Raw genomic sequence first — 27,739 nt, forward strand, 5'->3', positions numbered from 1 at the left:
GCAGAAAGAAAATTCAGTAAATATAGGCAGATGGATGTGGAGTAACAGAATAGTTTAAGCACTTTTTAAGCTTTAACCTAAGGAAATTAATACTACTTAAAAAAATCTTTGGAAACAGGGCTAAATACGCAATAAATTGTCTAAGAAGTCAGAGAAGTTTCAGAAGTATTTGCAAAGAATATGTACCTCTAACACAAAACAGGACGTTTTCTTGTACTTCTAAAAAAACCCAGGCGTGATGATACTGCTATTAGAAAATCAGAAAAGTAAGAATATAGACCCACAAGAAAGCCTCTATATAACTGATTACTAAGGTGTTTCCCCTCATAAGTTATGGCCTAGTTAAAGAGGAAAAGAAGTGAAAAATAAATTATGAAAATAATGAACTGTAGCCCACTGTTGTTTCCAGGGATGCTAAATCTCTCTCTGATGGCTCTTCAGATGCCCAAACACTATTACCTCGACTTTTGTGAGGTGGTCACAGACTTTGCTTTATCTGAAGTACGCAGACTGCTAAACTGCTTTTCTTGTGCCTATGAGGTGCCTGAGAGCAGCTTTGTGCACTGGCAAAATGTACAGGTAAAATAAATGCTGTGCACAGTGGTATTCCCCACTTCAGCTAACCTTTTCTCAGAGGAGCTTAAATTGCAGGCGTTCTGTTTAGTTTTTAGTTACACATTCATATTCTCCCAGTTCTTTTTGTTCAAGCTCACTTTCTTGAACTTTCTCTTGTCTGGTATGCAGAGTGTTACTGTTGCCTATCTTGTAGAAATCCTGCTTATAGGGCCTTACACTACTGTGAGATTGGGAACTAAAAATGGCAGGCAAAACTGAGTATTAACAAATGCAAATGAATGCTCATTTGGGAAAAGCCAACTCTCCTATATATACACCCTGATGGAAACTGAATTATTTAGTACTCTTCAGAATAGCTCTTAATGTTAGTGGACAGTTCTGTGAAATGGCAGTTCAGCATTCAGTGGCAGTTTAATAAATAAATTAGGAATTAATAGGAAAGAATGGTGAAAAAAAAATCAAAGCATAATTTTGGCAGTGTACATTTCTGGTATGTCTGCATCTTAAACATTGGTTGCAGCAAAACTAAAAATACAGAGAAGAGCAACAATGATGAGCACAGCTGTGAAATGACTTTTGTACATGAAAATATTAGGCTATGGCTTTTTTTCTTCTTAGAAAACACAGCGCTTGGAAAATGTGCTAGAGTATTGTAAATTCTTGAGTAGCACAGAGAAGACAAATGGGAAACAATTGTTCAGCTCTTTTCACTGTTTAAGATGTGGAGGGCCTTACCTGAAATTACTGGGTAGCTGTCTTAAAAATCACAAAAGGAATTGCTTTTTCCTGCAAATTTAATTGTGGAATTCACTTATATTCAGTACAGTAAATCCTAAAAGTTTAGATGGATTCACACACACAAAAAATTCACAGACCAAAAAAGTCATTTAAGGCCTGTTAAGCACGTTGATAGAAGCTCTGGCGTAAGAGATTTCTGAGGGCAAAAGATATAGTGGGAAAAGAGCACAGTACAACCACCCTGTTCTTCCACACCTTCTCAGAGCACCTACTGCTGGCCTGGCTGGAGAGGACACTGCGCTGCAGAGACCTTGAGCCTGGTCCAGCCTGGGCCTCTCCTGACAGTGGCTGGGCTCTGTTCTTTTGTAAGAATAGCAAGTTCTTTTACGTTTTCCAGGCTGGAAGAGTTGCCTGCTTCCTGTAGTATTTCAGAAGCATCTTAATTTTATAGTTCAGAAAAGTTCAGCTGAGCTTTCATTAATGCTTCATGGCAGCAGCATGACAGCAGTCTGTCTTACGTTGCTGAAAATGCCATGCTTGGATTTACAGTTTCATTTGCAATCTAAATTTCTTAACATCAGAGCCACTAAGAAGTCTTGTCAGCCTAAAGTCTAGCTTGGCCAGGTCTGTAGGCACCCAAGTGCAGCTGAGTGCTTAATATCCCCCCTGTAACCTGTTTGAGAGAGACAACAGTAGGCTCACAAATTATCACCAGTAAAAGGGGAAAGCTAAAGACCCCCTGTTATGGAAGGCCAGAGCCACAGTTAATCTGATTGTCCCCCTCTGATTCCTGCATCTCACCGTTTCAAATTCAGTTAGGCTTGCTCAGACCATAATTACCAGGGAGAACAACTACCGGCATTACAGGTGCAGACAGAGCCCCCTCTTGGTACAATAATTCACTGACTGGAAGACTTTAAAGCATATTGCATGAATGAGTTGGCTAACCATTTTCATGCAACACTCTTTATTCCTTTCTTTTTTTCCTTTCTCTTCCACACCAGCTATCCAGAGGAAAGAAGTTAAGGATAATAGGAAGGTCAGCTAAGGGAGTAACAGGTCATCAGCCTCAATCTTGCTAGCTCCAAAGGGAAGTTCTGGTGCTGGCAGGATCAGTGTTGCAACTAGCAGTACATTATTGCAGAAACAGTTTGTTTCACAAACTGTCAGTTTTCTGGTATTTTCTCTTTGTCCTTAAGCAAAAGGCCAGATAAAAGATTTTTTGTAGACAGGCAAATACTGCAAACAGATAATAAATAAATTGTACAATTTTTGACCACCATCTAGTTCACTGCTCAGGAAATTGAATTAACAGTGCTTTAACAGGGTCTTATCTTCACAGAACAGGTTCAGCATCTTTCCATACCACTTTGTCACTGAGAGACTAGCATGATCTATTAAACTAATCCTCAAAGAGCTCCTTGAAGACTATGCTATATAGTTTTACAAATACAGGTTTTTTACAAATACAGGTTTTATTCAACATGGAAATATAACAAGCAAACTAAAATAACAAAATATTTCTTAAAGACTAGGAAATAGAATGAAGACAGAGTTTTCTTATTAAACTTTTTATTAAAATTGAGCTTTTTTTACATATTTAAAATATTTTATATCCAAATTATGCAATATTTATGAAAACATTTGTATGCAAACACTTGCATAAAAATATGTAAAGTCACAACTGAGCAATATAAAGCAATATATAGCATGATTCAAGAAGTATTTCAGGACACTAGAATACCTGAGTTTTCAATAAGCTGGTTTTCTGCGTGTCACTGATTTTTAACAGTTATATTTAATAATGTATCTGATCTCATATAAAGAGCACTTCTTTGGTTGGGATAAACTGCAGGGCAAAGGTAGATCAGTCAGAGAGATTACTCAAGGCCTATCTTCAGAATCTTCTTCCACATGAAGAGCCGCTGTTTGAGATGTTAGGAAGGACTCCCATGTAGCAAGGCACTTAAAAAAGAACCAGATACATATGAATATAGCAGATGGATTTCTGTAAAACTGGTACCCAAGGAGAAAGAGAAGAAAAAAATTAGCAGAATACATATGCATTGTCACAAGCTGCTTTTGTGGGACTATGGTAAGAGCTAAATACGGTTTCCTAGGCAGCTCAGTGATATGCAAAATGTTAGCCAACATGCTGAGTGAGCTGTAAAGGTCACTTTTACATAATGACAAGCGCACAGTGTGAGCATCATAATTGTACGTGTTAGCATGGAAGATGCTAACATTAATTATGCTCTTCTTTAATCTCTCCCTTTAGTTACAGGCAAAGATCTCTTCCAAATAGAAGGCATGCTGTCAGAAACCGCTACTTTGTAATCTCTGTGGATTCCTATTCTATACCCAATATTCTTTCCAGTTAAATTAGAACAGTTTGTTTCTAAACACACACACAATTCTTTTTTCCCCTGAGTAATGAGAAAGAAATGGGATCAGAAAGGGAGGGTGAAAATGGCATCCTCAGGACAAATGTGTTCCTCTCCTCATGGAAAAGTATATTTGTAATTGTACAAACTATTTTTTGATTTGAAGCACCAGCACTGCAGACAGTAAAATTAAAAAATCCCCAAATGACTTTGGTTCATTTTGGCTTAAATGAGTGCCAGCAGCTTTGCAAACCATTATAAATCATAGATTAGTGTTGAGAGTCATGACGAGCCTATCACGGGTAACTGGTGGGTGTGCTGCTGCTTGTTACCCCTAGTACCACGTTTCCACTTTTTAAAGTCTGTCATTAAAACTGCAGCCAAACTCTTGCAATAATTTTATTATTGTTGATGATATTGAAAAAAAACTTGGAATGGGAACGTTACAATAAACTCTCATACCTATTGCTATTGACAATATAGCTTATTTACTACTTACTGTACACAGTCTTTTCATGTAGAATCTGAAATATTCATAATAAATAAGTCTTTTGAAAATTCCCAGGAAATATCTTTTCTGACATTAAACCCTGGACAGCATACTCCATTTATTCAAATTTTGAATCAATTCAGTAGTCCTGAACATGGCATCATTTTCCAAGCGAAAACTTTCACCATAAGCTATTCAAGCTACAGTAATTTGCTATGCCCAGGTAAAATGAAATATATAGGATCCATCTGTCATTGCTTAGGAGACACGAAAAATATCCTAGCATTCATGCTGCTTGAACTTACAGCCACCTAACTGTCTTGTTAGACACACTTCTAGTGAATGCCATCAAAACTCAGCCAATGTGGATTTAATTTTATATTAAAGAGTTTAGGTCCTGGTATTATTGCATATTTACATGAAAACAGACAAGTGGGAGGATCTGATGGTCACAAATAATGTTTATGTAGAAGCTCAAAGAACATAACAAAGGAAATACACAGTTTGACAAGGGCTGGGGAAATCCATGATGACAGAAGGATGCAGAACCAAGGATGACCATAAAATTAGTGTAACAAAACAGGACAGCATGTTGCAAACTGATTTCTGGCTTAAAAGGTCTTTCTGACCTTGTTTAGAGCCTTTAAGGTTTGGTCATTAGAGAGACTCTCCCCCACCTCATGTGACAGTGTGGCAGCTGAGTCTAAGATGCTTGAGCTGGAGGGTGGCATCTTGGTTTTAAAATGTCTTTGAGGTGGCTGCTAGCAATGTGTTTTCACTGTGGCTCTCAACTCTGAGATTTCTGTTTGCTAGAGCCCAAACTGGATTGCTGTCCTGGAAAGCTGCAAGGCACATCTGCTTTCCTGGACTTTTTCTAGGTGTTGGACAAGAAACGATCACTGTTTCTTAAACAGTCTTTTGTTGGCATTGAATGATGTTTTTTATGAACCACAGTTTAATTTATCCCATGTAACTCCATGTTTTTCATCCTCTAATTTCAGTAATGTGAATTAAAATATATATCAGCACTGGCTGGAATATAAGAATGGCTCTGTGTTATCACTGCAGCACTAAGCCAAAATGTGCATTTTAAAATGAATTCACAATATATTGCTTATCTGGTTAGATACAATCTCCTGAAGTCTTTCCAGACAAAGAGAGTTTTTTTCAGTTACACAAGTTATTCAATTTTTAATTTATTCTAATTTCTATAAGCAAAACATGCTTTCCAAAATGTAAGAGCTATGATGGCTTATTTCGCTGTCAGATATCACAGCGCTGCTACAGTTGACAAGTTTTATAATTAACCATACCAATACAAAACTAGGTGTCTGTGCCTCAGGCTCTAGCTTTTTATATTGTGCAGCATGAACTGCATAAACAACACTTTTTTAGTGATGTATACTTTACCATTATTACAGAATGATTTTACGTAGTTTTTCTGGGCAGGTGAAAAAGGAAATCTAAATAGAGGAGCAGCCAGCTTGAACAAAGGAGATGGACAGGAAAAAAAAAAACAACCCAAGTCCAGGAAATTAAATGTGCACGCATAGTAGTTAAAGTTCATAATCTAGTTACTTGTAAAGGTCTTGTATAAGACATTAAAAAATGTAAATACACAAAATGAAATAGCAAGAACTTAAATAAGGCTACTTTACCTAAAATAGTCTGATTACTGCTGCAGGTTGCAACATCATTTTTTGAAATAACAGTGAAGAGGTTTTCACATAGTACAACTGCATATCTAACTAAAAAGGAGATATAAAAATAGAATGCGCAGTAGGGATGATAACAGAAACAGTGTGTCACATGCCATGTTTGTTTCTATTCCAGTCCCCTGTTTTCCATGGTTGATACCTTTTCTTAAAAACACAGTTTATGGTGATATTTCCTAGAGTAAAATCTGAAGATGAAGTCTTCTGTGCGTGTGAGAGAGAGAAACAAAACAGTTTTGTAGTTTGTGGGTGCAAGGAAACAAAAAATAGAGTGCAAAGAAATAGAAAAAAACTGATTCCCACTATAAAAAAGTCATCTTAAAATGTATTTAAAAAAATTTCTGTGATTGAAATGCTTGAGGGTTTAAAGATGGATCCTGGCTTTGAAACCACATTCACAGAGACAGACTGGTTCAGTCACATGGGAACTTTCGAAAATTGCATGAAGTTTGTTAGCTAAATTCCAAGGCATTGCGAAGGTAGGATGTGATCAACATGCATGAGCAGCTAACTTTGCTATGCAACCAAATGACTAGTTAAATGCATCACTACAGAGGCCTCTAGGGCAAACAACAAATCTCAATTATTTTTCTACAGCTTATGCTAGATAGAGAGGTACATAAGGATTTGGGAGTTAGAGAGAAGTTACAGTAATGGGGAAGGAGTATCTTTTTGACCTAATGAATGATTTTTTGGATCAATTTAAGCCTGTACAACAATGTAAGTTCCAGAAATAAACCAAATCATCTTTGAAACAAAAACTGATTTCCTGAAAAAAAATCAGGAAATCATTTACATTTTCTGAAAAGAGTAAGCAGTGTCAACACCAATAAGAACCTCACTACGCTATCAAAGATAACTTAGCTTTGCATCTGACTAAGCTGCAAAGGTTTAACAGGATTAGTTTGACATGAGAAAAATAAAATTAGAGGCTACACTTTAAAACAAAGGCTCATTCATGCAGAAGAAAAAATATTTTCTTTCAATGCCAAATCTAATTAAATATTCCTTGTCATTCAACATTAGAAAAAAATTCTTCCTGCATTTACTGGAGTGCCTCATGAGCAGTGGGAAACCAAACTCTGGTATATTTGCTGTCTCTGGATTTACAACGTATAATTTTTCTTTAGATCATGCTGCAAAATCTAGCCCTTTATTCAGGCTTTTTTTTTTTTTATGAATAGAATGGGTTAACAAGGCTCTTTCATCTGCTGGGAAAATGAATGTGTTTCTTTTTCTTTAATGTTTTAAATATCCTACAGACTGTAGTAAGCATAAGAGAAAAATAAAAGGAAAAATTTAGTAAATGTTTAATCACTACAGGTCTTTGAAGCCACAGTTCAACCTTTCTGGATTGCTTTTGCTAACTTGTACCATGTAGTAGGCAGGCATGCTAGCTATATAATAATAATAATAACAATAACAACAACAACAACAATGTTGAATAATGACTTTGTATCTTGTTTTATTTTTATTAATGATGTATCTTTAGGCCTCTGCAGAATATCTATATCTAACTTAATGAAAATACTTCTGGCCATAATCAACTCTTTCTCAGCTGTAAACTCCACCCTGTGGACAGTTTGTGATTTCAGCTGTTTAGAAGATATCATCTGTTCTGAACTAAGAGGTGTGCTACTTCAGACAACAGTATCACACCTAAGGCACAGGGAAAAAGGAATAAAATAATCAGTATGGCGTTAACACGTACTTCATTCAAGAACTTTTGTCTGTGAATAAGGCAAACAAATGGATGTTATTTAACATACTTTGGAAACAGGAGTAAAGTTCTGATTTTTTTTTAATTAAAATCTTTTCACATTATTTAAGAAAATCCTCCCTATTTTAGCAATGCACTTACAATCTTTAGTGATATAATAAATTATTGGCTTTAAGCCTTTATGGAATATAGAGAGACTTAAGCATGTATTCAGCTCTTCTGAAATGTAGACTTTATGGACTCTTGAGATCTACTATAGCAACAGCAAGTGATTGGTCAGTCATGGTAATACTTGGCTACTAAATGACATCATATTTAAATGTTTTATTACATAGCTTGCACATTATCACAGGAAAGATTTCACTCTCATGGGTCTGTATAGGAGCACCCTGTAAATTTACAATACTGAGCATTACTTAGTGTCTCCGTTACAGGAACATTGAGAGACACAAGGAGATTGGTGATTCCACAGCTGTAGAAACAAAGAAATATCTCTTGTTCAATTACATTAACTATAAACAGTCAATAAACTGGAAAGCCACTGAAATATCTCTACTTACTTTGAGTTACTGCATGCAGAGAAATGTAATTCCAAGTAATGCTTTAAAGTAGCACTTGATATAACGTGAACATTAGTTCAGCTTAGGGGAGACACACTCTTTTATGCTAGCTAAGCGATGCTTGACAAGTTGACAGCAGAATCCTTAGGCAACTAAATTAAGGAAAAATCTGAACAAGTATAAGGTCATACTCTTTCCCCGTATTTTAACAAAGAAGAAATAACATTTTAGAAATTCTAGTGTACCTTGACACACTGCTTTGTTGTACTTGATCAGCTCAGCTTTCATTTTATACAAACTGTACGATTTTGAAGGACTGGATTCTCTAATGCAAAAGCCACCAGAAAACATGTCTGTCTCCCATTGCTCTATAGTTCTCAGAAGTTTAGGGGATGCAGAGCATGGCCATTAGCAGGAATGGTTCCTGGTTAGGTTGTGTGCCTGGGAAATGAAGAAGTCAGCAAGACTGGGCAATAATGAGGAACACAGAGAAGCACTATCATAGAGAAGGGAAGGAGACACCGCAGGTGAAGAGACATGAACAGGAGTTTAACTGGGGGAAAAAAAGCTGTGGAAAGAAGGATAAGCAGGTCTAGTGACTGAGTCAGAAAGCAGGAGATGACTCTTCAGAGACAGACAGACAGACAGAAGAGCTCATCAATTGAACCATATCAATGGCATCTGTGGTGCCCGGGAGCATGGACAGAACGTGCTTTGAAATCCAGGTCTCCTTGTGTGAATGGGTTAGTAGGGAAAAAAATGCAGGAAATAAAATGAAGGATGTTAAAGCAAGAGTAGGCTTGTAAGCATCAAATGGTGCATCAAAAGCATGAAAGAGTAATTTAACTTCGGACATGTGAGAGAAAGGTAATGATGCAGTAATGACTAAGCAGGTGAAAAACACTGTAAATGAAGTAGCGCAATAGGCACTGTGCTTTTGCATCAGTAAAAAAGAGTGAAATTCAAACTACTTTCTTTAAAAATAAAGTAGGATTTTGTTTTCTACTAAAAGTAAAAAATGGTGTTCTGATTCTCCGGTTACTGAGATTCTCTTCCTGAATTTTTACTTCCAAACAGCTAAAGCAGTTGGGCAGTGCTTCTTTTTCTGCTGTTTTCAGAAGCATAACACCTCTAGTTTGTAATATAAGGGCCCCTGTCAGCAATCACTCCTCCAATAATTAACCATCAGCTTTAACTGCAGGTCTCAAAAAAATCCAGTAAGATAAGGTATTTTTCCAAAATCTAGATCTATCAAGATATGACAGCAAAAACATTTTTTTCAGATGTCAATATTCAAGAAAAACATCATCAAAGAATAATGGCTTAGTATAGATCAATTTGTCCAATATTTCAGTGACTATTTAAGAAGAACCATTTGTGGTTACAGCAGTAATTGAATCATTTTTTGCAGTTTGTGACTTATGATCGTAATTTCTTGTTTATCATGAGCTTTGGTGTTCTGGATTAAAATTCTAATTGAACAAAAAGCATTTCTAGACGGGAAAGAGAATCGAAGGATTTTGTGCTTTAATTTAATTAATCATTCATGAAAAAAATATTCCAATATATTCCAATATTGATTTAACATGCCTATTCCTGATGTAGAAGTTAGAAATCATCAATAACTGAAGAAGATGTGAGAGGATGCCAAAAGTTTGCTGCCTGATTTCAGAAAATATTTTCATCTTTACATCTAACAACAGATTGTCAATGTCCATGCATCTCACAGACTGTATGTTAATTAATTAGACTTGATGATCAAGAGCTCTGTCTTTTTAATTAAGTTCTAAGAAAATGATTTGTAAAATCAGGACACTGTCATCAGCTAACGGGCAAGCCACAAATGTTCAGAATACAGGACTGGAAGTTACAGATTGAAATAACATATATATGTGAAAAATACTGTTCTATGATTAATAGAAGGCTTATTGTACTCCTGTTTTTTTCCACTATAAAGAGAAGTTCTTAAAGAGAAGTTCCTTAAAAAAATTCAAGACATCTGGGTTATTTTCAAAATGTGCCCTCCAAGGAACAATATTCCCCATGAAGAAACTTCACAAAATGCTTAACATATTTTGTTATATGCTTTCAAGGTTCTAAGTATACATTCTTGTAAAAGGGAATTCTTACCAAAAATATTAGACATGGTATTTGAGTTGAAAATAAAATTTAATTTTAACCATTTTTCTTTTTTTCCAAAGTAGGAAGTTTCAATTATAAAAAGATTCAATTTATTAATTGTATATACTTGCAGCATTTGTATATTTTTAAAAAATGTGCAATAAGCTTTTCACATAGACTCCTCAAAATTGTATTGTTACAGTTTTATCCTAGTAATCTGATTATTTCATGAAAGACAATTCCTTAGCAGAGAAATAACAACACTGAGAATTTTCTGAATGTGCTCTTTGAAAAGGAATCATATTTAATTTTTTTCCTCATGCAAAATCATTTATGCAAGTTTGAGCTTTCCAGAGGGCTTCTTTGTGCAGTTACAGCAAAAGGTTTCCAAACTGAAATATAGCAGCTGACATCATTGAACCAAAAAATATGTTCCAGATTCCTGTGCCTAGTAAAACAACACTGCCCTCTGTCGATAATGAATTCAGGATCAACAACTGGGGCTCAAATAAAATAGATTTTGTTTAAAACACATCAAACTAAGGATAATTGACTCCCTCTTTCCACAAAAACTGATCCTGAAGTTAACATAGGTTTGAACTAAAATGCAGAAGTTTCTCTTTATATACAATCCATTGACTTCTCCACTGAAATAATCAGTGAAATAATAACATTGATAAGAGTGTGTTTTACCTCTTCATAATAACGGAGATTATTCTCAGCCACATTTGTGAATGCTGATCTCATATCATACTGCATGTTTTGCTTCCATCTGTCCCAATCAGCCTTCAGAGCATTATTGGCACATTCTACTTTGTCTTCAAGTTTCCCAATTTCTTCTGTGATCTAAAGATGAATCGCAAGCATTACAAAAATTAGTAAAGTCACCATTTCAAAAGTGATTGACACCAAGTGATTGTTGTGCAAGATGAACAGAACTGCAGAACAAAGGTTGACATTAAACTTAGCACAGAAGATCATTCTCTGGGGATAAATTTTGAATTTTATTCCTACTGAGTAGCTCAGTACAATTTCTGGAATATTAATAGCACAAATTCCAGAGCAGAATTAACTGTTGCTGAAGATATTCCTGTTGACTGAGAAGTTATGGATGCTGGCACCTCTTCACAAGTACTTGACAGTGACTTCACCTAAAAAGGAAAGTACAGAAGGCTATACTGAAGCAGAATCAACTACACATTTTGGAATTCATCCAGAAAAGCTGAAAAAAACTCTGACAGAACCTTGATAATCTCAAGAAAAATCAGAATGGGAGGAAGACAAAAGAAATCATAAACATAAGCTGTATGATTTCCTGCCTATCGCCTTGTAATCTTTTATTGTGGAACTAACCGCCATGTGACCATGTGAGAGAGACAGAAATACAGCAGTAAAGAAAGAAATTAAAACAAAGGACTTCTGCAGAAAAGGAACTCTTTCACAGGGATCCAGGTTCAAAAACCTCCTGGGCTACACTGCAGACATTACTTTCATCTTATTACTGTACGTGCCCAAAGTGACTTCTGAGTTAATGGGAAAGGAAACATTAAGTGGATAGAAGGCCTCTCTTTGATGAGTCTTCTAGTCCTCCCAATAATTTTGTACCTATTGTCATTTACTAATCAGCTATGTCAGTTCTGGCTAGCAGGCAATCACAAAACGAGGCAAACCTGCAGCTATGGTGCCAGTTAATGTTCTGGGACTGCCCTGTAACTATCTGTGACCAGCCTTCGCTATGGAAGCCAGGCAGAAATACCACCAATATAGACCATCAAGGACAAAAAGTTTATCTGCTCAGATTATTTCCATTGCAACTCAGGTCCCATTACACTCTCCTCTTACGTGGATTTTGCTCTCAGGCAAATTGTTTTTTTCCTCATACAACACTCCTGTAAAGTTAGATAGCTCCTCATGATCTCTGCAGATGTGGTGCCTTCATTGGTATGAACTTCCAAATTTTTTACAGGTTTTTCAAGGAACTCTTAGGCTATTCACAGAATGCAGAAATACCAATACTGAGAGCAGAATGTGGAAAGTCAAGGCATGTAGCCTCTAGCCTGAACCAGGCAGGGAGGAGAGTTTCCAACGCAACAGCTGCAAGTGCTGCAGACATCAGGAACGAACGAAGCAGCACTGCCTGGGATGGTTACAGAACTGGAGCCCACCCTCTTAACATTCACCCAGGTATCAATGGAGGCAGACAGCGCATGAACATTTCTTGCATGACCCTGTACCCAAGCAGAGACACATATGGTTTAACCAAACAATCCACTCTTGTACACATTTCCACTATGTATGGCTTTGCAGAAATCCTGTTCACATCCCATATAATCTCAGCATAAAATGTCACTGATTCTTTGGGCTACAACAATGTAGCACAGTCTATTGTTGCCAATAGACTTTATCCACCAGTGCACTAATGGCCCCTCTTCTTGCTTCAGCCCTTGTAAAATTTATGTGAGGCAAAGCCATAAAAACAAGGCCTGTACCAATGGTCACCAGCATCACTCGAAAAGTACAAGATTTTGGGACTCCACCATTTGGGATCCATCAAGATATGTCCACCTACAAAGGGGGGAACACCAAAACAGTGGGTACTTTTCTTGCTGAAAATGACTCTTCCAAGAACAAATAGAAAGAATGAATCCTGACTCAAGTGGGATAATCCCTTGGCTCTAAAAGTGGCCAAAAACTCTTTAGCTAGTGAAATGGAAAGAATTTTCATCTGAATGGAGGTTTTTCCACATTCCAAGATACAGCGATGGAATGAACTTTTTTAGTTAGACTTGATTTCTATGCTGATTTTCCTTCCCAGATTTTTACATTCCTGAAATACTGGATATTAATCAAGAACCAAATGCAAAAATATTATTTCTACTTTATTGGAAAGCCCAAGTTCAATTATATAGCCAGACCTGTAATCAAACTATGGACAAGGGCAATTTCATCAACAACCAGCACTGTATTCAATATGAAAGGTTATTTTAAAGTTTAAAAATGGGGAAATTACATTTAAAGAAATAAAAGGCAACAGGATTAGCTATCTTGGGCATGTCCCAAGTAAATTAATTGCCTTTCCTTCAAACACTAAAAATGAATGCACACAGAACACTGAAAATACTGCATATTTTTAGATGTTTTAGATTAGGAAAGACAGTTGAATCCATTTTCTGATTTTGCAAGAAAAAGTCCTTATATTAGAATGAGCTAGGCTAAAAACTTAAAGAACTTCTCTGACTTAGAAATCCTGGCTGCAGCAGCACTCCGTTATCGCATTCTGGATATCTTAAGGGATTTATCTTACAATTTGGTTTTGCCTTGCTTCATTTCTAGGAACTACAAATTTCTTCCGCTGTATTGTCACAATGTGGTCTGGAGAGGCATACTATGTTCTACAAGTCTGTCTGGCTTATGCAGTTTAAACATCATCCTCTAAGTCTAAAGGAAACTGCTTGTTCAGTCAAGGCAAGGACTGGGACCTGAGGTCTGAAGACAGCATTATGCTACAATTTATCATCTCAAATACAGACGTTTAAGATCTGCTTTTTCACACCTGAAAAGAAACATAAATACTATCCTCTTCAGCTGCCATGATAGCAGAAACCAATGAAGAAAGGCTTGGTCTCTAAACTAAAATATCTACCTAGTGTATTCCTGATTTCCAGCATAAATTGTGATAACCTATCCTGCAGATTAAATTTGATTCTGAATCCATTTTCTGTGTTTGATTTCACTGAGGTAGGTAGTCTGATATCTTAAATCTTACATCAGTGATCACCACAGCAGGACAGCAGAATACTAAACAGACATCATACCACTGGACAGGATTGCATGAGCTAGACACTGCTAGGGTAGAATGCTATCCAAAGGTGAACAGTGAGACCTACCCCGTAAGCCAAATTACCCAGTAAGCAACAAGTGGTTTACAGTATTTTATTTAGCAAAATAGCATGAATTTCTATCTTGTACATGAATTAATCCTGCAGTTTGGTGATACTCACTCTTTTCAGTCTGGTGTTAAAATGTAAGATATATTCAGAATGTGACAGTTTCAGCCCTTCATCTCTTCATTATTCAGTTCCAAGTCTGGATACTGGAATTCTTAAGTTAGCATTTAATGTTTATCTGGTTCTGTCAGAGTACATTATACCAACCTTTTGTCAGAATTACTGTTAGCACTAGTTAGCAGTATGAAAATTGTTAAAAACCCAAAACCACTGAGGGTTGCATTAGCATTACTGTTTATTCCTTCAGAACAGAGCATCGCTGCAGTGATGAGCAATGCAGCCACAAATTCCAACATCTCTACAGCTAGAACTCCAGAGGAAACAAAGGTCTAGATAAGCAGGAGGACACTAAAGCCCTCCCAAATACTGCTTGCAGAGCCTGCATCCAGAATCACATTCTTCAAACCTTCCATACCCTAAATAACTGCCGCCTTTAAGGTCTAAAATCTGGAGAGGGAGGCAGATTTGGGGCTTTTTAAAATCACCACAAACATCTGTTCTAGATACCAAGAGGGAGAAACACAGCTCAAGAAAACTGCTTTTCTCAGCCAGAGAACTTGATATCTCATGAGGTTTAAGTTGTGATTCCAGTCTATTCCAGCTGCACTGACCTTGGGAATGTCTTGTATTCTCCTGCTGTATAACTTCCTGTTTGTTAAATCACTTAATGTTTGCTGTGACCTATACTAAAGATCTTACAGCCTTTTATCAGCTCTAATCACAGTCTGAGATCCCTTATCTATGGTGGAAATGTTCTTCAAATAAGATTAGAGTTCATGCCACTCATTGTCAGCAGAATTTTTGGCTATTAGATTGCATTGACAAGTTCAATCTGACATCTATGCTGAGATGATTAGATGCTACATGAGATCTGCTTAGAATTAAAAATGTGCAAAGAGAGTTCAAACTCAGTGTTTGATACAAATTCCAATAACAGGACCTGCGTTTTCAGGCTTTTTGTTTTTTAAGACCTCCTTTTATTCTGGAATCAGTCTGGTTAGAAACCTCAGCAAAATATTTCAACACATAATAAACATCAAAACACAGTAAAAAACATAGTTAAAAAACAGTCAAAGGTTACCCGAACAGAGTGTTATAAATATTATGCGTAAGAAGTACCTCTGCTCCACTTACTTACACTAACCTGCAGTAAATCTCCAATTCCAGACTTATCTCTTTCTTACTCTTCAAGGAAAATAAGTCAATCTAAATTTGGATAAATCTTTACTAGAAATTACAAAACTGCATCTTAATTATAAGAATCATTATTATGCATACATCATTAATGAATTTAATGTTTTGATTTGATGTAATGTTTTATATAATGTTTTAATTTGGTATGTTTGCAATCCTATCTATGAGTGACATCATTTTGAAATCAATTCTCCATAGACTATCAGAGAAGTAAAGAAAAACCAGTAGTTGATATGAATGGAACAAGTTCAAGTCTTGTTCCTTCAAAGAAAAATGAATATAAAATCCCAGAAAAACATATCTATAACTCCTCAAAAGTGCTGCTTGCTGTAGCGATAAATAAGTCTACAAATCCCTAAAGCTTTAGATATGAAACAGAAGCTGGGCGGAAAAAAGATTTACAATAAAAAGCATTTTAATTTTTAGTACATGCTGCATTAGTTTCATTTATCACAGAGTGGTTAGACCAACTATATATAAATACCCATGTCAGAGAAAGGTTTTTAGTTACCATAATAATCATTAGTTGGTAAAGCTGCACCTACCTATTGTCAAATAAATTAAACTGTTCAAAAAATAACATACATTCATTAGAAAATCTACCTATATTTATTCCAAGAATCATAATACTGATTTTTTAAAATAGTTTTCAAGAATGAAGCTGTGTTAGTCTTCCTGCTAATTATAAATTGTTGCTATTATTTTAGTTTGGTTGCAGGTTCCATAAATAGGCAGTGCACCATTATCAGTGGCCAGCATTTTCATTGATAAAAAAGCTTTCAGCTTCTAATTAAGAAGAAAGTCTTCAGAATACAACTTCCACTCAGTTACAGAACACAGGATTCTATGATCAGATTAGACTGGCAGACATCTATTTTGGTGCTCTCATGAGAAAACAAAGAGATACAAGATCAGCAGGATTTTTTTGTGAAATGAGTAAGAAATAGGGGGGTTGAAAAGATAAATCAAAGACCTGAACACCTGGGTAATCACATATTGTTCAAAGGCTTTTACCACAACTAGGACTAGGAAACACAGAAACAGTGAAAGAAAGAAAATTATTCCTTTTTGCCTGTATTAGTTCAAGAAAATAAATTCGAGGAAACAGTGATGCACTGTGCTTGAGGACTGCATCAGATTATTACAAAAATCTATTCTTAAAAGAACATGTCCCATCAGGCAATGTTCCTTTACCGAAGATGGATAGCAATAAGACATACTATAAAAGTTGTATGAGATTGCAATTCATCATTGAACCCCTCTGTGCAAATTCAACTGTTTTTTAGCAGGCTGCCAACCTACAAATGGGAAGCACTGATAAAAAGGGATGCAACATTGAAAAGTTCATATAACTAGCTGTGTACAAATAACTTCAGTGATGACCTAGAACCTTCCTTTCTGCCAAAATAAGTTCTTAACTATATACTTTGTTTCCAAGTGTAATGCAACTAATAGATCTTACCTATGATATAGCCAGTGTGAGACCTCACATAGCAATTAATTAACCAGTACGTACACTGCTCTTATAGATAGGCTGAAAAGATAATTATTTAAGTAAAATTTGCTAGAAATTGGTCTGTGCTTACTTTTACAAAGTGATATTAGTGTTACCTAAAATGTTAATTTATTTCAAACAGAAAATGTATCTATTTTTGTTTAACATTCCCTACAAACTCATACTTCTGGTTGCAAAGAGTGGATGTGGTTTTCCTGGCAGCCCATGACCTGAGATCTCTCTGACTCCTTCCAGTGATGCCTCTGAACATCCCTGCAACCCTGGGCCAGGGAAACTGTGAAAGTCCTCATTACTCCCGCAGCCTCCCTTCTCCGTGCTGGTCAGGCATAGTGACCCTCCCCACATGTCAGGTTTGCAGATCTTGCCTGTATCTACCCTGTCTTTCACAACTGCAGGTGCAACCTCTCTGCGTTTTAACACTGGGCTAAAAGAACATTATTTGGGCTGTAGAGTTAAACAATCAAATATTTAAGAAATGCCCGCTCTATTCTCCACTATATTTTTAAGAAGTTGCACGGGACGTAGCAGGGTTGTGTGGAAAAAACTGTCTTGAGCTCATGTGGCTGCGGTTGCACACAACTCGGCAGAGGCAAGGACCCAGCTGGCTGCTCCAGCAGTCAGGTCAGCTACTGAGGCAATGCAAACTCATCCACTCACTGAGCTCTGATGACGGCTTTGAGGATGACTCCATGGGCTATCACAGTTACAGTCTGACCTCACTAGAATGAAGGTATCATATTGTAAGTAAAACTTAAAAAAAAAAATTCCAGGGTTCAACTAGATAGGACAGAAAACTGGAAGAATAGAATCGAGAACTTTTTATTTTAAATATGTGTAATGAACAGCTTTGCTCATTCTGCCTCCCTCCTCTTTCCTAAACCAACAGAGCAGCAGTTACAAGATCACTGCAGCAAGTCTCACCTTCTTTTAATGCCCAGTGTGGAAGTAAAACAGAAATGTTAAAAATAAGCTGCTGTACTGTCTGTGTTGACAAAACATTATACATGAGACTGTGCTATCACCAGTCCTTTGCTACACCCGCCTATCTACTTAAGTTTTGCATTTTTCTCATGATTGCCTTTGCCTAGTGTGCACAGCTGCAAGACCAAACTTTCAACGTATGAGAAGCATATAGACACCGCAGAGTCACAAAGCGGCGCTTCACAGCCCATGCTTTCATCAGAGCCTTCATCTCTTCTAGTTAGAATAAGGCCTAGAATATTGCAGCTACTTAGACAGACTGACGTACTCACCAGATCCTTTTCTGCCTTTTTATTGGCTAAAGCATCAACTTTGGAATCGAGCTCGCCTTGAATTTGGTCTCTTCTTTTCAAAACACCCTTAATATAGAAAAAAAAGAAGGAAGTAAACCAATTTTAGCTGTCTTTTCAGAAACCCATCATGCAACTGGGATATTTAATTAAGCTAGACCACAGAATGACAAGATTTAAGAATCTTAGCATGATACAGGTTCATTCCTCAAAAACAATTCTAACACCATTTAGTGAAGAATTATTTTTTAATTACTTGTATTTTTTATGTGTTTTTTCAAGGATCTTAATAAATCTAAAATCAATGCTACAAGAAATTGCCATACACAGCGTCATTGACAATTGTGTGAGAAAAACTGTAACAGTAGTTAACTTAATATCAAATCAATCTATGATATATTCATATTTTAAAACAGCAACATGAGTTTATGAATTCTTGTGAATGAAAGTATCTTATTTGAGTAAATGCTACAATATAAAGAAGAATAAATAATTAAAAATAGTATACCAGATATTACTGAAATTGTAACTTTAAGCTATCAATATCATTTTGTAAGTGCCAAAGGTAGTTCAGTAAAATCAGATAAATTTAAAATAAAAAATGATAGATGTGCTAATATTGATATATGTACTTATTTTCAGTATATGTAATTATTTCCTCCTCTAATACTCCATTATCAGCTATTGGACTTTTAGCATATTGTCAAAAAATAATTAAGAAGGGGAGGAAATGTTACTTGTTAGACTACAAAACAGGAATGGTGGTACAGATTAAATTTCCATTTCTGATGCTCATTTGGTCTGTGACCTTGAGGAAGTCATTTAAACTTCCCTTTGCCTTAGTTTCCTCATCTGTAAAATCCAGTGTGCTTATCTCACAGAAAGGTTGCAATGCATTAGTCCTTTTAAAAAAATAATCAGAAGCAGGAAATATATCATTACAAATCTCAAAACTTTTACATTACCTTGCCACAACTGGTTTGACTGCTTCTTCTGCATATACTGAAGAGATTTTCACTATTTACTTCTAGAATAGGGCAAGTTGAAACAGCGCAGGGCACAAGCAGCTCTAGTTTCTCTAGCTGTCTTTTTTGACAGAGTTAACTCTGAAATCTTGGCACTTTAACAACCACAATAGAATAATTTAGGAGGCTAATTCTCAAATATTTTTTCAATATTTCTTTTTGAACAGGTACTCACTAGAAAAATTTGGTAAACCTGACTTTGGACAATTCTGAGTAATACATCAGCAATACTAACACCCCTAGCTTTACCATTCAATAGCTGAGAATATTGTCTGTTTAAATAAATACAGAAAATGTTTAGCTGTAAGCATAGAAGCAAAACAAATAGGTCTGGAATAGCTTTCCTTCATATTAGAAATGCTTTTTGCTTTTTCACTATTATTTCTTTTGCCTCTTTTAAAACTATTTTATTGACTACGTGCCAACTTTTATCATAAATACAAGATAATACAAGATATCATATTACAAGATAAAAAGAATGATTTTATTACTGATGTGTAACAACTATAAGCATGTGCTGACTTTTTACGGAAAAAAGAGGAAAAATTTTTAAACATTATTATAGGTTTACAATTTTGGGTATAATATTTAATATAATATTTACTGTGATTTCTTGTACTCTGAGGCAGATTAGTATAGGGAGTTACACTCCCTGTGAGTCAGTTAGGAAGGAGCCAGTCCAGATGTAAATATTTTAGCTATCAGTTCATCCCTTTCCTCAGTTTAAGGCTGAACTCCCAACACTGAAAAATACAAGGATTAACTCGTTTTACTGGATAAACCTTCATCTGTACATTTGTGCATTATCTTGGCAGCAGCACAGGAAGGTATCTGTGATGAAGGGTTAAACACCCCTCAGAAAGCAGGGTTTACTAGTGTGTGACTTCCACTACTGTATTTTTACAACAACTAGTAGTCAGCTCTCCAAACTGCGAGAGGGAAATAAGTTGTGCGAAAAATCCATGGTGAATGAAAGAAAAGAAACAACTGTAGAACAGAAATGAGGTAGTGGAGGAAGGTTTTCTTCTGGTCAGGACCTTGTAGCAGCCCAATGCTGCATTGGAAATACTGCCTCAAGAACCTTGTGCCCAGAGGAAAAAATAAAAAGGGCATCAGCAATTGAAAAGTGTTCATTAAGAGCCAGGTAATCATTCTGCGGTTTGTCCAAAGAAACCTCTCTATGCTACGGACAAATAAGAACACCTGTAAAAGGGTGAGCCACACTGCAGACAAGAAGGCAATGGGCAGGCAACATCTCTAAAATAATGTGAAGATCTGGGACAGCTCACGAGTAACAGGCTTGGAGTTTCTGAAAAATAACACTGGAAGTGGGAGAGAGGCAGACCTGCAATTTGCTACAACTCTAACCTCTTCATTCCTTTAAGCAAAGTAATACCTACATGTGGACTTAAGGAATGAGGCCTGAGAACTTGAAAGAATGAGAGATATAGGACATTTTGTATGGTCCCTTTTTCAGCAAAGCTCGTTTTAAGGAGAGTAGTCACTGCAGCAGCAGTTCTTATCCTTTTTGTACCTGAGCTTTGCTTAAGAAATTGGTAATGCTCTGCACTTCCTTGTATAGTGCCAGCAAAGGTCCTGTTAACTTGTGTCTTGTACTACACGTGGCTTGCAGTACACCATCAGCTCCCACTTAGAAACCATTTCAGTATGAGGTGGCTTCCCAAGAGAGAGACTTGTTTCAGCTTGCACTGGGATCTCACATCCAAAATGAAGAGGGGTTTGTATACCTCTTCTGCTTTCTGAAGGCAGCAGAGTGCGATTATGACATGCTGAAGTCAGGTATTTGGTTGTGTTGATTATCAACCAGGACAGAGTTTCTCTTTCAGTTCTGTAGTCAGATTTTTTACATTTTCTACTAGTGTAAGAAAAATATGTACTAATGGAATTGAGGGTATATATCAGCTTATGGCAAACACCAAAATGTGCTTATATAATGATGTAGGGAATGGAAGTTCCCTTCTGTTCTGGAAAAAGAAAACAAAGTTTACAAATATATCCTAGGAAGGGAAAAATCTCTCCCCCTCTTTTTTTCAAAACGATCTATTTCTAGATAAGTTCATATTTCACCAGTGTCAGGTCTTTCTAGGCTGCTGTTCCTTGAACCTGTCTGCTAGAATACAGAGCTCTCTTAAGATGACAAAAACCAGACACTCTTTAGCACAGCTACTAAGGGCTGCCTGCCATAAAAAAATAGAACAGGAGTTACCAGAACAAAAATAAAAACTATCAAGCTCTTCTCATCTGAAAGAGGATGCCTCTTGCCTGATTGACAAGGAAAGCAAGACAAACCGGATTCTCTGCTAATGGACATCTATCCTATGCTCTACAAGTTTAGGAGGAATAGTTAATGGAGTGACTGCAAAATCATTTTCATCAGTTGCAAACTCTCTCAGGTATGACACTGGACTAAACCAAACTTCATATATTGCCATAAGCAATCCTTAAGGAAACCTTACCATCAGTATTTCACTGTAGAGAACATATTCATGTATAATTGGCAGCAGATTTTCCGAGAGCCCTGCCATTCGTTTCTCTGTAGCCTTGCAASACTTGTCAATGCAGCTGGCAACACCTTTTAGGGAGTCTGCTATATCTTCTTCTGATGCTGACCAAAGTGTGTGGATGGGGCCATATTCCTTCATTTCATTAAAATACTCTTAACAGGAACATACACACATATTAGTCTTTTGTTCATTAATAGTTGTCTAAGTGATACTAATTGCAACCTCATATTTATTGTGAACAAAGCAAGTGACTGAGGCTAAAGTTTAAATTTGCTCAAATGACAAAGATAAGTAAACTGCAGCTCATTATTATGAATTAATAAATGAAGTTATTGTAACTAAGCAATTCCCAGAAATCTATCAGCAAAAAACCTCAAGTCATTTTTAAAGGACACATATATTCATGTAGACCTGATGGGTTGTATTTAGATCATCCAAGATCTGAATGCTGTCATGTTATCATCACGTAGATGGACACAGGCTATAGCAGCCCTGGGCAATAGGCAGTCTTCTAGTATTTTTTATTAATCTAAATATATGGATATTCTAGGAATTATTTCTCTTATGTCTCTAGCCCCAGTGATAATCTGTAAGCATGCCTGTTGTGGCAAATCAGAAAGATTAAGGCCCAGAGTTTATTGTGCCCTTGGTAGCACTAAACTTGGGCATGGCTAGATAAGACCAGAAGTCTGCATATTTACAGGAGGGTACCATGAACGATTTGCTCATGTATTGAAACCACAATTTCATCACAACTGAATTTATAATGAAGAAATGTCCAACAAAAGATGCAAAGCATATATGGCTGTATGCCATGAAGAATGTAATGTTTACTTTGAAATCAGCTGGACAAAAAACCCGCATGGAAGATGTAATTAAAACCCTATGTTGAGCTATTACTAGCAGGAATATCTCCTGAATCACAGCTCTCAACACGTCACATCCACAACAGTGCTGCTCTGCACACCACAAGTGTTCTGCAGATTACTATTTGGAAAATCTAGAAAGAAGAACTATCCAGCAGCACTTGGGAACATGTCAAAATTCATAAGGTTTTGCAACAAATATTTTGGCATTGATGCCTTGAAACTAAGGATCTCAGCCAGCTATTTCCATTGAAGCGAGCTATGTCAAAAGGAATGCTTTTCAGTACATGTATTCTCCTTACATAAAACCCCTCCAACATAGTCAGGACACACTGAGATATGGTACTGCACAGTAAAGCATAAGGTCTCAGTTATTATGTAACACAGTGTAGCTCTTCAGATTATATTTTATACACAAGTAAAATCCCTCAAGTACTGACCAGTGGAAATTCTAATGAACAGGGCTAGTCTGAGATCAGGGTCAGTCTCAGAAATTAAATAATTCAGAGTGCCAAGTAGGTGTTACTGTTAAGCAAAAATTTGAACTTAGGAAGTCATCTTTCTTAATCAAGGAAAACTCTACCAGGCAGTTTCCCATGACAGAATTATGGACAACAGTAAAGCTTTTAATTTTTAAAAAAAATTCTGCTTTGTCAATAGAGAAACAAAGCTGCAGAATCAAACCAAAAAAGAGAGACTTGGGGATCTGGAATCTGGACAGCATTATGCCAGTATGATACAGCATATAAAACTGTAACTATTTACATTCCACTGAAAGTACAAAACAAAGTGTCATGTAGTTCTCCATTAAGCACAGTAAAAAGCTGGCTGGACTTGTTGTGTTTTCTTCTTTCTAATTTCCTCATCAATTAGTTTAATGATATGCTAAACAAGTTATTAACAGGTTATTCAAGCTAATTTGAATGTATGCCAAAAGGATGACCATTAAAATAAACACAAATCTCTCTTTTTCTCGGCTTGCTGGAAACTAGTATTTTGTCTGGCACAATGAAAATAAATTTATTTTTCAGACCAACTCAGTCTTTCAATATATTTATTTCTTAAATAGATAAAAATGATGTTTGTTGTTTGCTACTTACCCCTTTCTTCCTTGTAAATTCTATGAGCTATTTTGTCCAATACATTTATTTTCTGACTAAATGTTTCCATGTAATCATTCACTTCTGTAAACATTTCAGGTCGATTTTTAACTCCTCCTCTTACTGAGGATGCTACAGCTCTTACGGTTTGTCCCATTCTGCTCAGCAAACCAGGACCCTGCTTCTTGTGTGATGAAAGTTCCTAAAACCAAAATATGCTGTGTTTACCTTCATGAACATTTTTAAATTCTCTAAAAATAATTTGCTATTTAAAGCTTTTTTTAACAAAACTAAATACATAAACCTCGGTGAAAAAAGAAATCAGATGTAAAGCTTACTTCAAAATTATTAGACCAGTCTCAGTACCATAATGGTAATGTGTATTTATTAGTTAAGCTTCTCTGGACAAACATAAGCATGCTGTGTATCGTGCTCTCAAAAACAATGATTAAAGATGGCAGAAAATGTTTACCCTTTCATTCTTTAGGGTGTTAGCTGGTCTGCAATTTAGCCTTTTGAGCAGAAAAATAGAGGTAATGATTGCAGAAAGAAGTCATTCAGAAAAACAAAAAATATTCCCATTGGAAGAAGTAATCCATCTATTTTTTTGTAACTATTTATATGCATTGCTGGAATAACCTTTGCTGAATTCCAGAGGCAGGCTTTCTGAGTACGGAACTCTAATATTCAACTGGACACATCTTGCAAAAATACAGTAGGAAATTCAAGGGCTGTATATTTCTTTTATGAGATTAGTATATCTTAAAAAAAAAAAAAAAAAAAAAACGGGAAAAAGCGCTATGCCAAAACAATAATTCACCTAAAATATTACTTTTCATATAATCTTGGAAGCTTATATGTATAACAAAAAGCCTGAAGAGTTAAAATAGCACAAATTTGCCACAGAAAACCAATATGCAGCAACAAAACTGCTTTGGAAGGTTCAGCAATCTTTATGGCAATACACATGATTATTACCAAACACACCACAGACAAAGTTATCTTGGGGGAATAATATTCCCTAAGCTTCATGCCTTCTTTTGACACTTTTGTAGCAAGCCATGGTTGGAGACTGTTGTATACTGAACTAGAGAGACTCCTGGTTTACTCTGCTAAGACAAGACATGGTTTCCTATAACTGTAAATAAAAATAAAATCAATTTACCCAAGCCTGCGCAGTAAGAAAAATTTTGAAGTCTTCATTAAAAGTTAGAGTTGGATGATCAGCAATACGGTTCAAAAATTTATGTAAAGCTTTTCTTCGAGTCTCAATGAATTCTTCACTAAATCGTTCCACCATTCCTTTCATTATGAATTTTTCAGGCAATGGCTAAGGAAAAAACAAAGAATACATTGCATAACTCTGCATAATATCAGGGGTATTACAAAAGTTCTTCTACTTACTAAAATACATAGGTACGCCTTGCAAAATCCACCATGTAAAAACAGATTGTTATAAAATTAACATATTCAACAGTGGTATAAACTGGTTCTTGTAGCAGATAGTGCAGCAGAATACAACTAAAACTAACAAAGGGTGAAATAAATTACAATAACTGGAAGATATGAGAAATACCCCAAGGGATTTTTATTTATCACATACATATGAAGCTAATGAAAGTAGGCTAATGTTTGTGAGACTTCAGAAACTCAAGAAGGATTTCAAATATCCCTGTATAAAACTGGACCCATCTTATAAACAAATAAAAATAACATGAGTTTTAGCAAACGAACAGGAATAATCAATGTCGGATGTGCTTCTTCCAGTTTGCTCTTCAACCAAAGGAAATCTTGATACCGTCTTCGAACTTCATATTCACTGGAGTCAAATTCAGAGCGAGATGTCTGAAAACCATAGAAAAAACAGGACCAGAATATTAGAATACTAGAAAAAAAGAACAATATAGCTTTTTTTTTAAAGAAAATGGAGAACTTGAAGGAAATACATACATGGTTTTATTTTGCCCATGCTAGCTGGTTGCTGTTTATTTCTAAAGTGCAATCAACTATTGTAAGAGATAAAACACATCCTATTCTACCAAGAAATCAAGTTTCTATTGTATAAAAAAAAGCAAGTACTAAACTGCAAATAGAATGACTTGTAACGATTAGCCTACTACAGTGTTTCCAAAAGATTTCCAACATTATTCTAATGAAGCATTTCCCTCTCAGCAACCATGCTTATGTTCATTACTTTTAAGGCTCTTCTTTTAAAGTAATTAAAAATCTAAGAATGAGGAAAGTCTATTTCTTAGCATTCTGAAAAAATTAAAAATAGCTGACATATGTCCTTGGACCCAGCTGCTGTTAGTCAACAATCCCCACATTCAAAACATGAAAACTTTAGCATATCACAGAAATAAAATTGCACTGTTTAATTGATTCTACATTCCATCATCAATTCTAGTTTTGTACTCCTTGCTCAAACTTGCCAATAAACCTTTAATGCTTAGAAAAAAAATGCTTATTACAGTGTTGAAAAATTGCCAAACCATGAGACTTATTTTATCACTGCCCTATCTTCTGGAATCAATGTAGAAAAGAGCCCATGTTTTCATTAATGTCTGTTTAGCATTCATTGTTGCACAGAGACTTATAATGTGATGCAAGTAAATTCTAAAAAACTCAAACATACTTTTGTAATCTAATCATTTTTGAAGGCTGAATAAAAATTTCTCAATGTATGTGGGAGGAATGCTATTACTTTATCATCATCAACCAGCACTACAAATTAAATGTGATAAGAAAGGACAGAATAGTTAAAAAAGCAAAAGAAATCCACCTACAGCCCTTCAATACTTGCCTGAAGAAAAAACATTCTCTCTTCTACATAAACATGCATAAAGTGAAAATTATTGCTAGCAACCTAACAAAGATAGCTCTCTTCCCATTCTTATAAATATTTTATGAGAAATTTATATCTTCTCTTATTTAAAGATGAATAATTCCCATTTGAAAACTTGGTTATAAATGAATCTTTTAGAAAGAACTCAAAGTAAAATAAATTAACACAGCGATTCTCAAAATGCAGCCTGCAGAAAACTTGCTGGTAATCCCAAAAGAGCTGGCTGATCTCATAATGCTGACTTTATTCCTTATTCCTAGCGAATAATTTGCATTCAGGACAGCTAAAAATACACTAATTTGATTCCTAATATTACCTTTTCATTTGAGAATTGCTGCAGCTTCCCCAGAAATAATATGCAACTGTAAACAGGAAACAAACTTTCACGTGAAAGTGGACGTTGTAATTGCAAGAGAAGGGAATCGAAAGGCTTTGGAGCAGGTAACATTTAGGCAAGGAAAAAGATCACTACCCTGCAACTGATCCAAAAGTCACGAATACTTGGTGTGATATAGTGTCTTCAAACTGAATCAGTCTTTCTGCTGTTTCATATTCCTATCAGAGATCACAGTAGAAAATGCTATTTTCATGTAAAACTGATTTTGCAGTGAAGGAATATTAATTATCTATTTTCTCAGCATAAAAGCCCTGAATATGTATGCGTGTAGACTTACCATGCTGGATTTGCTTTCAGAATCTACCCCACAGTTTCATAGAGCTTTACTGGTCTCTAACTCATAGCAGAATCAGAGTATAATTTTGAAATCTGAGTTAAGATGTCAGAGAATGATCCACAAGAAGAGTCAAAATGCTTTAAGGTTGCAATAAAGAAAAGAAAATACTACCACTGTTATTAACGTAAGCCATTAAGACCAGCAATAGAAGCTTACCTTTGTGACTACTCTGTACGTAATAAATGTTTCAATGGCTGTAATGTGGCTTTCAGGATCATCGACTGTAATGAAGAGATCTCTTAATTCTGATTCATCTTCAAATTTATACTGGTTTATCATAGATGAGGGGGATGTTGGCATTGAAGGACTGAATGAGTTTGCCTCAGCCAGTGATGCATCCTACAGATAAGAC

General features: G+C 35.9%; 1 protein-coding gene across 5 annotated transcripts; it reads right to left on the reverse strand.

The window, feature by feature from the left end:
• Window positions 1-2,874: 2,874 nt before the first annotated feature.
• On the reverse strand, window positions 2,875-27,739 carry SNX7 (sorting nexin 7). 5 transcript variants are annotated; one of them, XR_003252164.1, is made up of 9 exons: window positions 27,544-27,722; window positions 25,543-25,653; window positions 24,974-25,138; window positions 23,809-24,010; window positions 21,795-21,994; window positions 18,275-18,361; window positions 10,998-11,150; window positions 8,429-8,624; window positions 8,319-8,335 (listed from the first exon to the last, which is right to left on the reverse strand). XR_003252164.1 is itself a non-coding variant. In XM_026057671.1 (8 exons), the coding sequence occupies exons 1-8, from the start codon at window positions 27,685-27,687 to the stop codon at window positions 3,199-3,201; spliced, it is 1,143 nt and encodes a 380-aa protein (XP_025913456.1). In that variant the 5' UTR covers window positions 27,688-27,739; the 3' UTR covers window positions 2,875-3,198. The 5 variants fall into 5 exon arrangements, 4 of the variants coding, with proteins under 4 accessions (XP_025913456.1, XP_025913453.1, XP_025913454.1 ...); XM_026057671.1 differs by lacking the exons at window positions 8,319-8,335; window positions 8,429-8,624 and adding an exon at window positions 2,875-3,279 and having other exon boundaries at window positions 27,544-27,739; XM_026057668.1 differs by lacking the exon at window positions 8,429-8,624 and having other exon boundaries at window positions 7,251-8,335.

Source organism: Apteryx rowi, unplaced genomic scaffold (assembly GCF_003343035.1).
Source record: "Apteryx rowi isolate R43461 unplaced genomic scaffold, aptRow1 scaffold_14, whole genome shotgun sequence".
Classification (NCBI taxonomy): domain Eukaryota; kingdom Metazoa; phylum Chordata; class Aves; order Apterygiformes; family Apterygidae; genus Apteryx; species Apteryx rowi.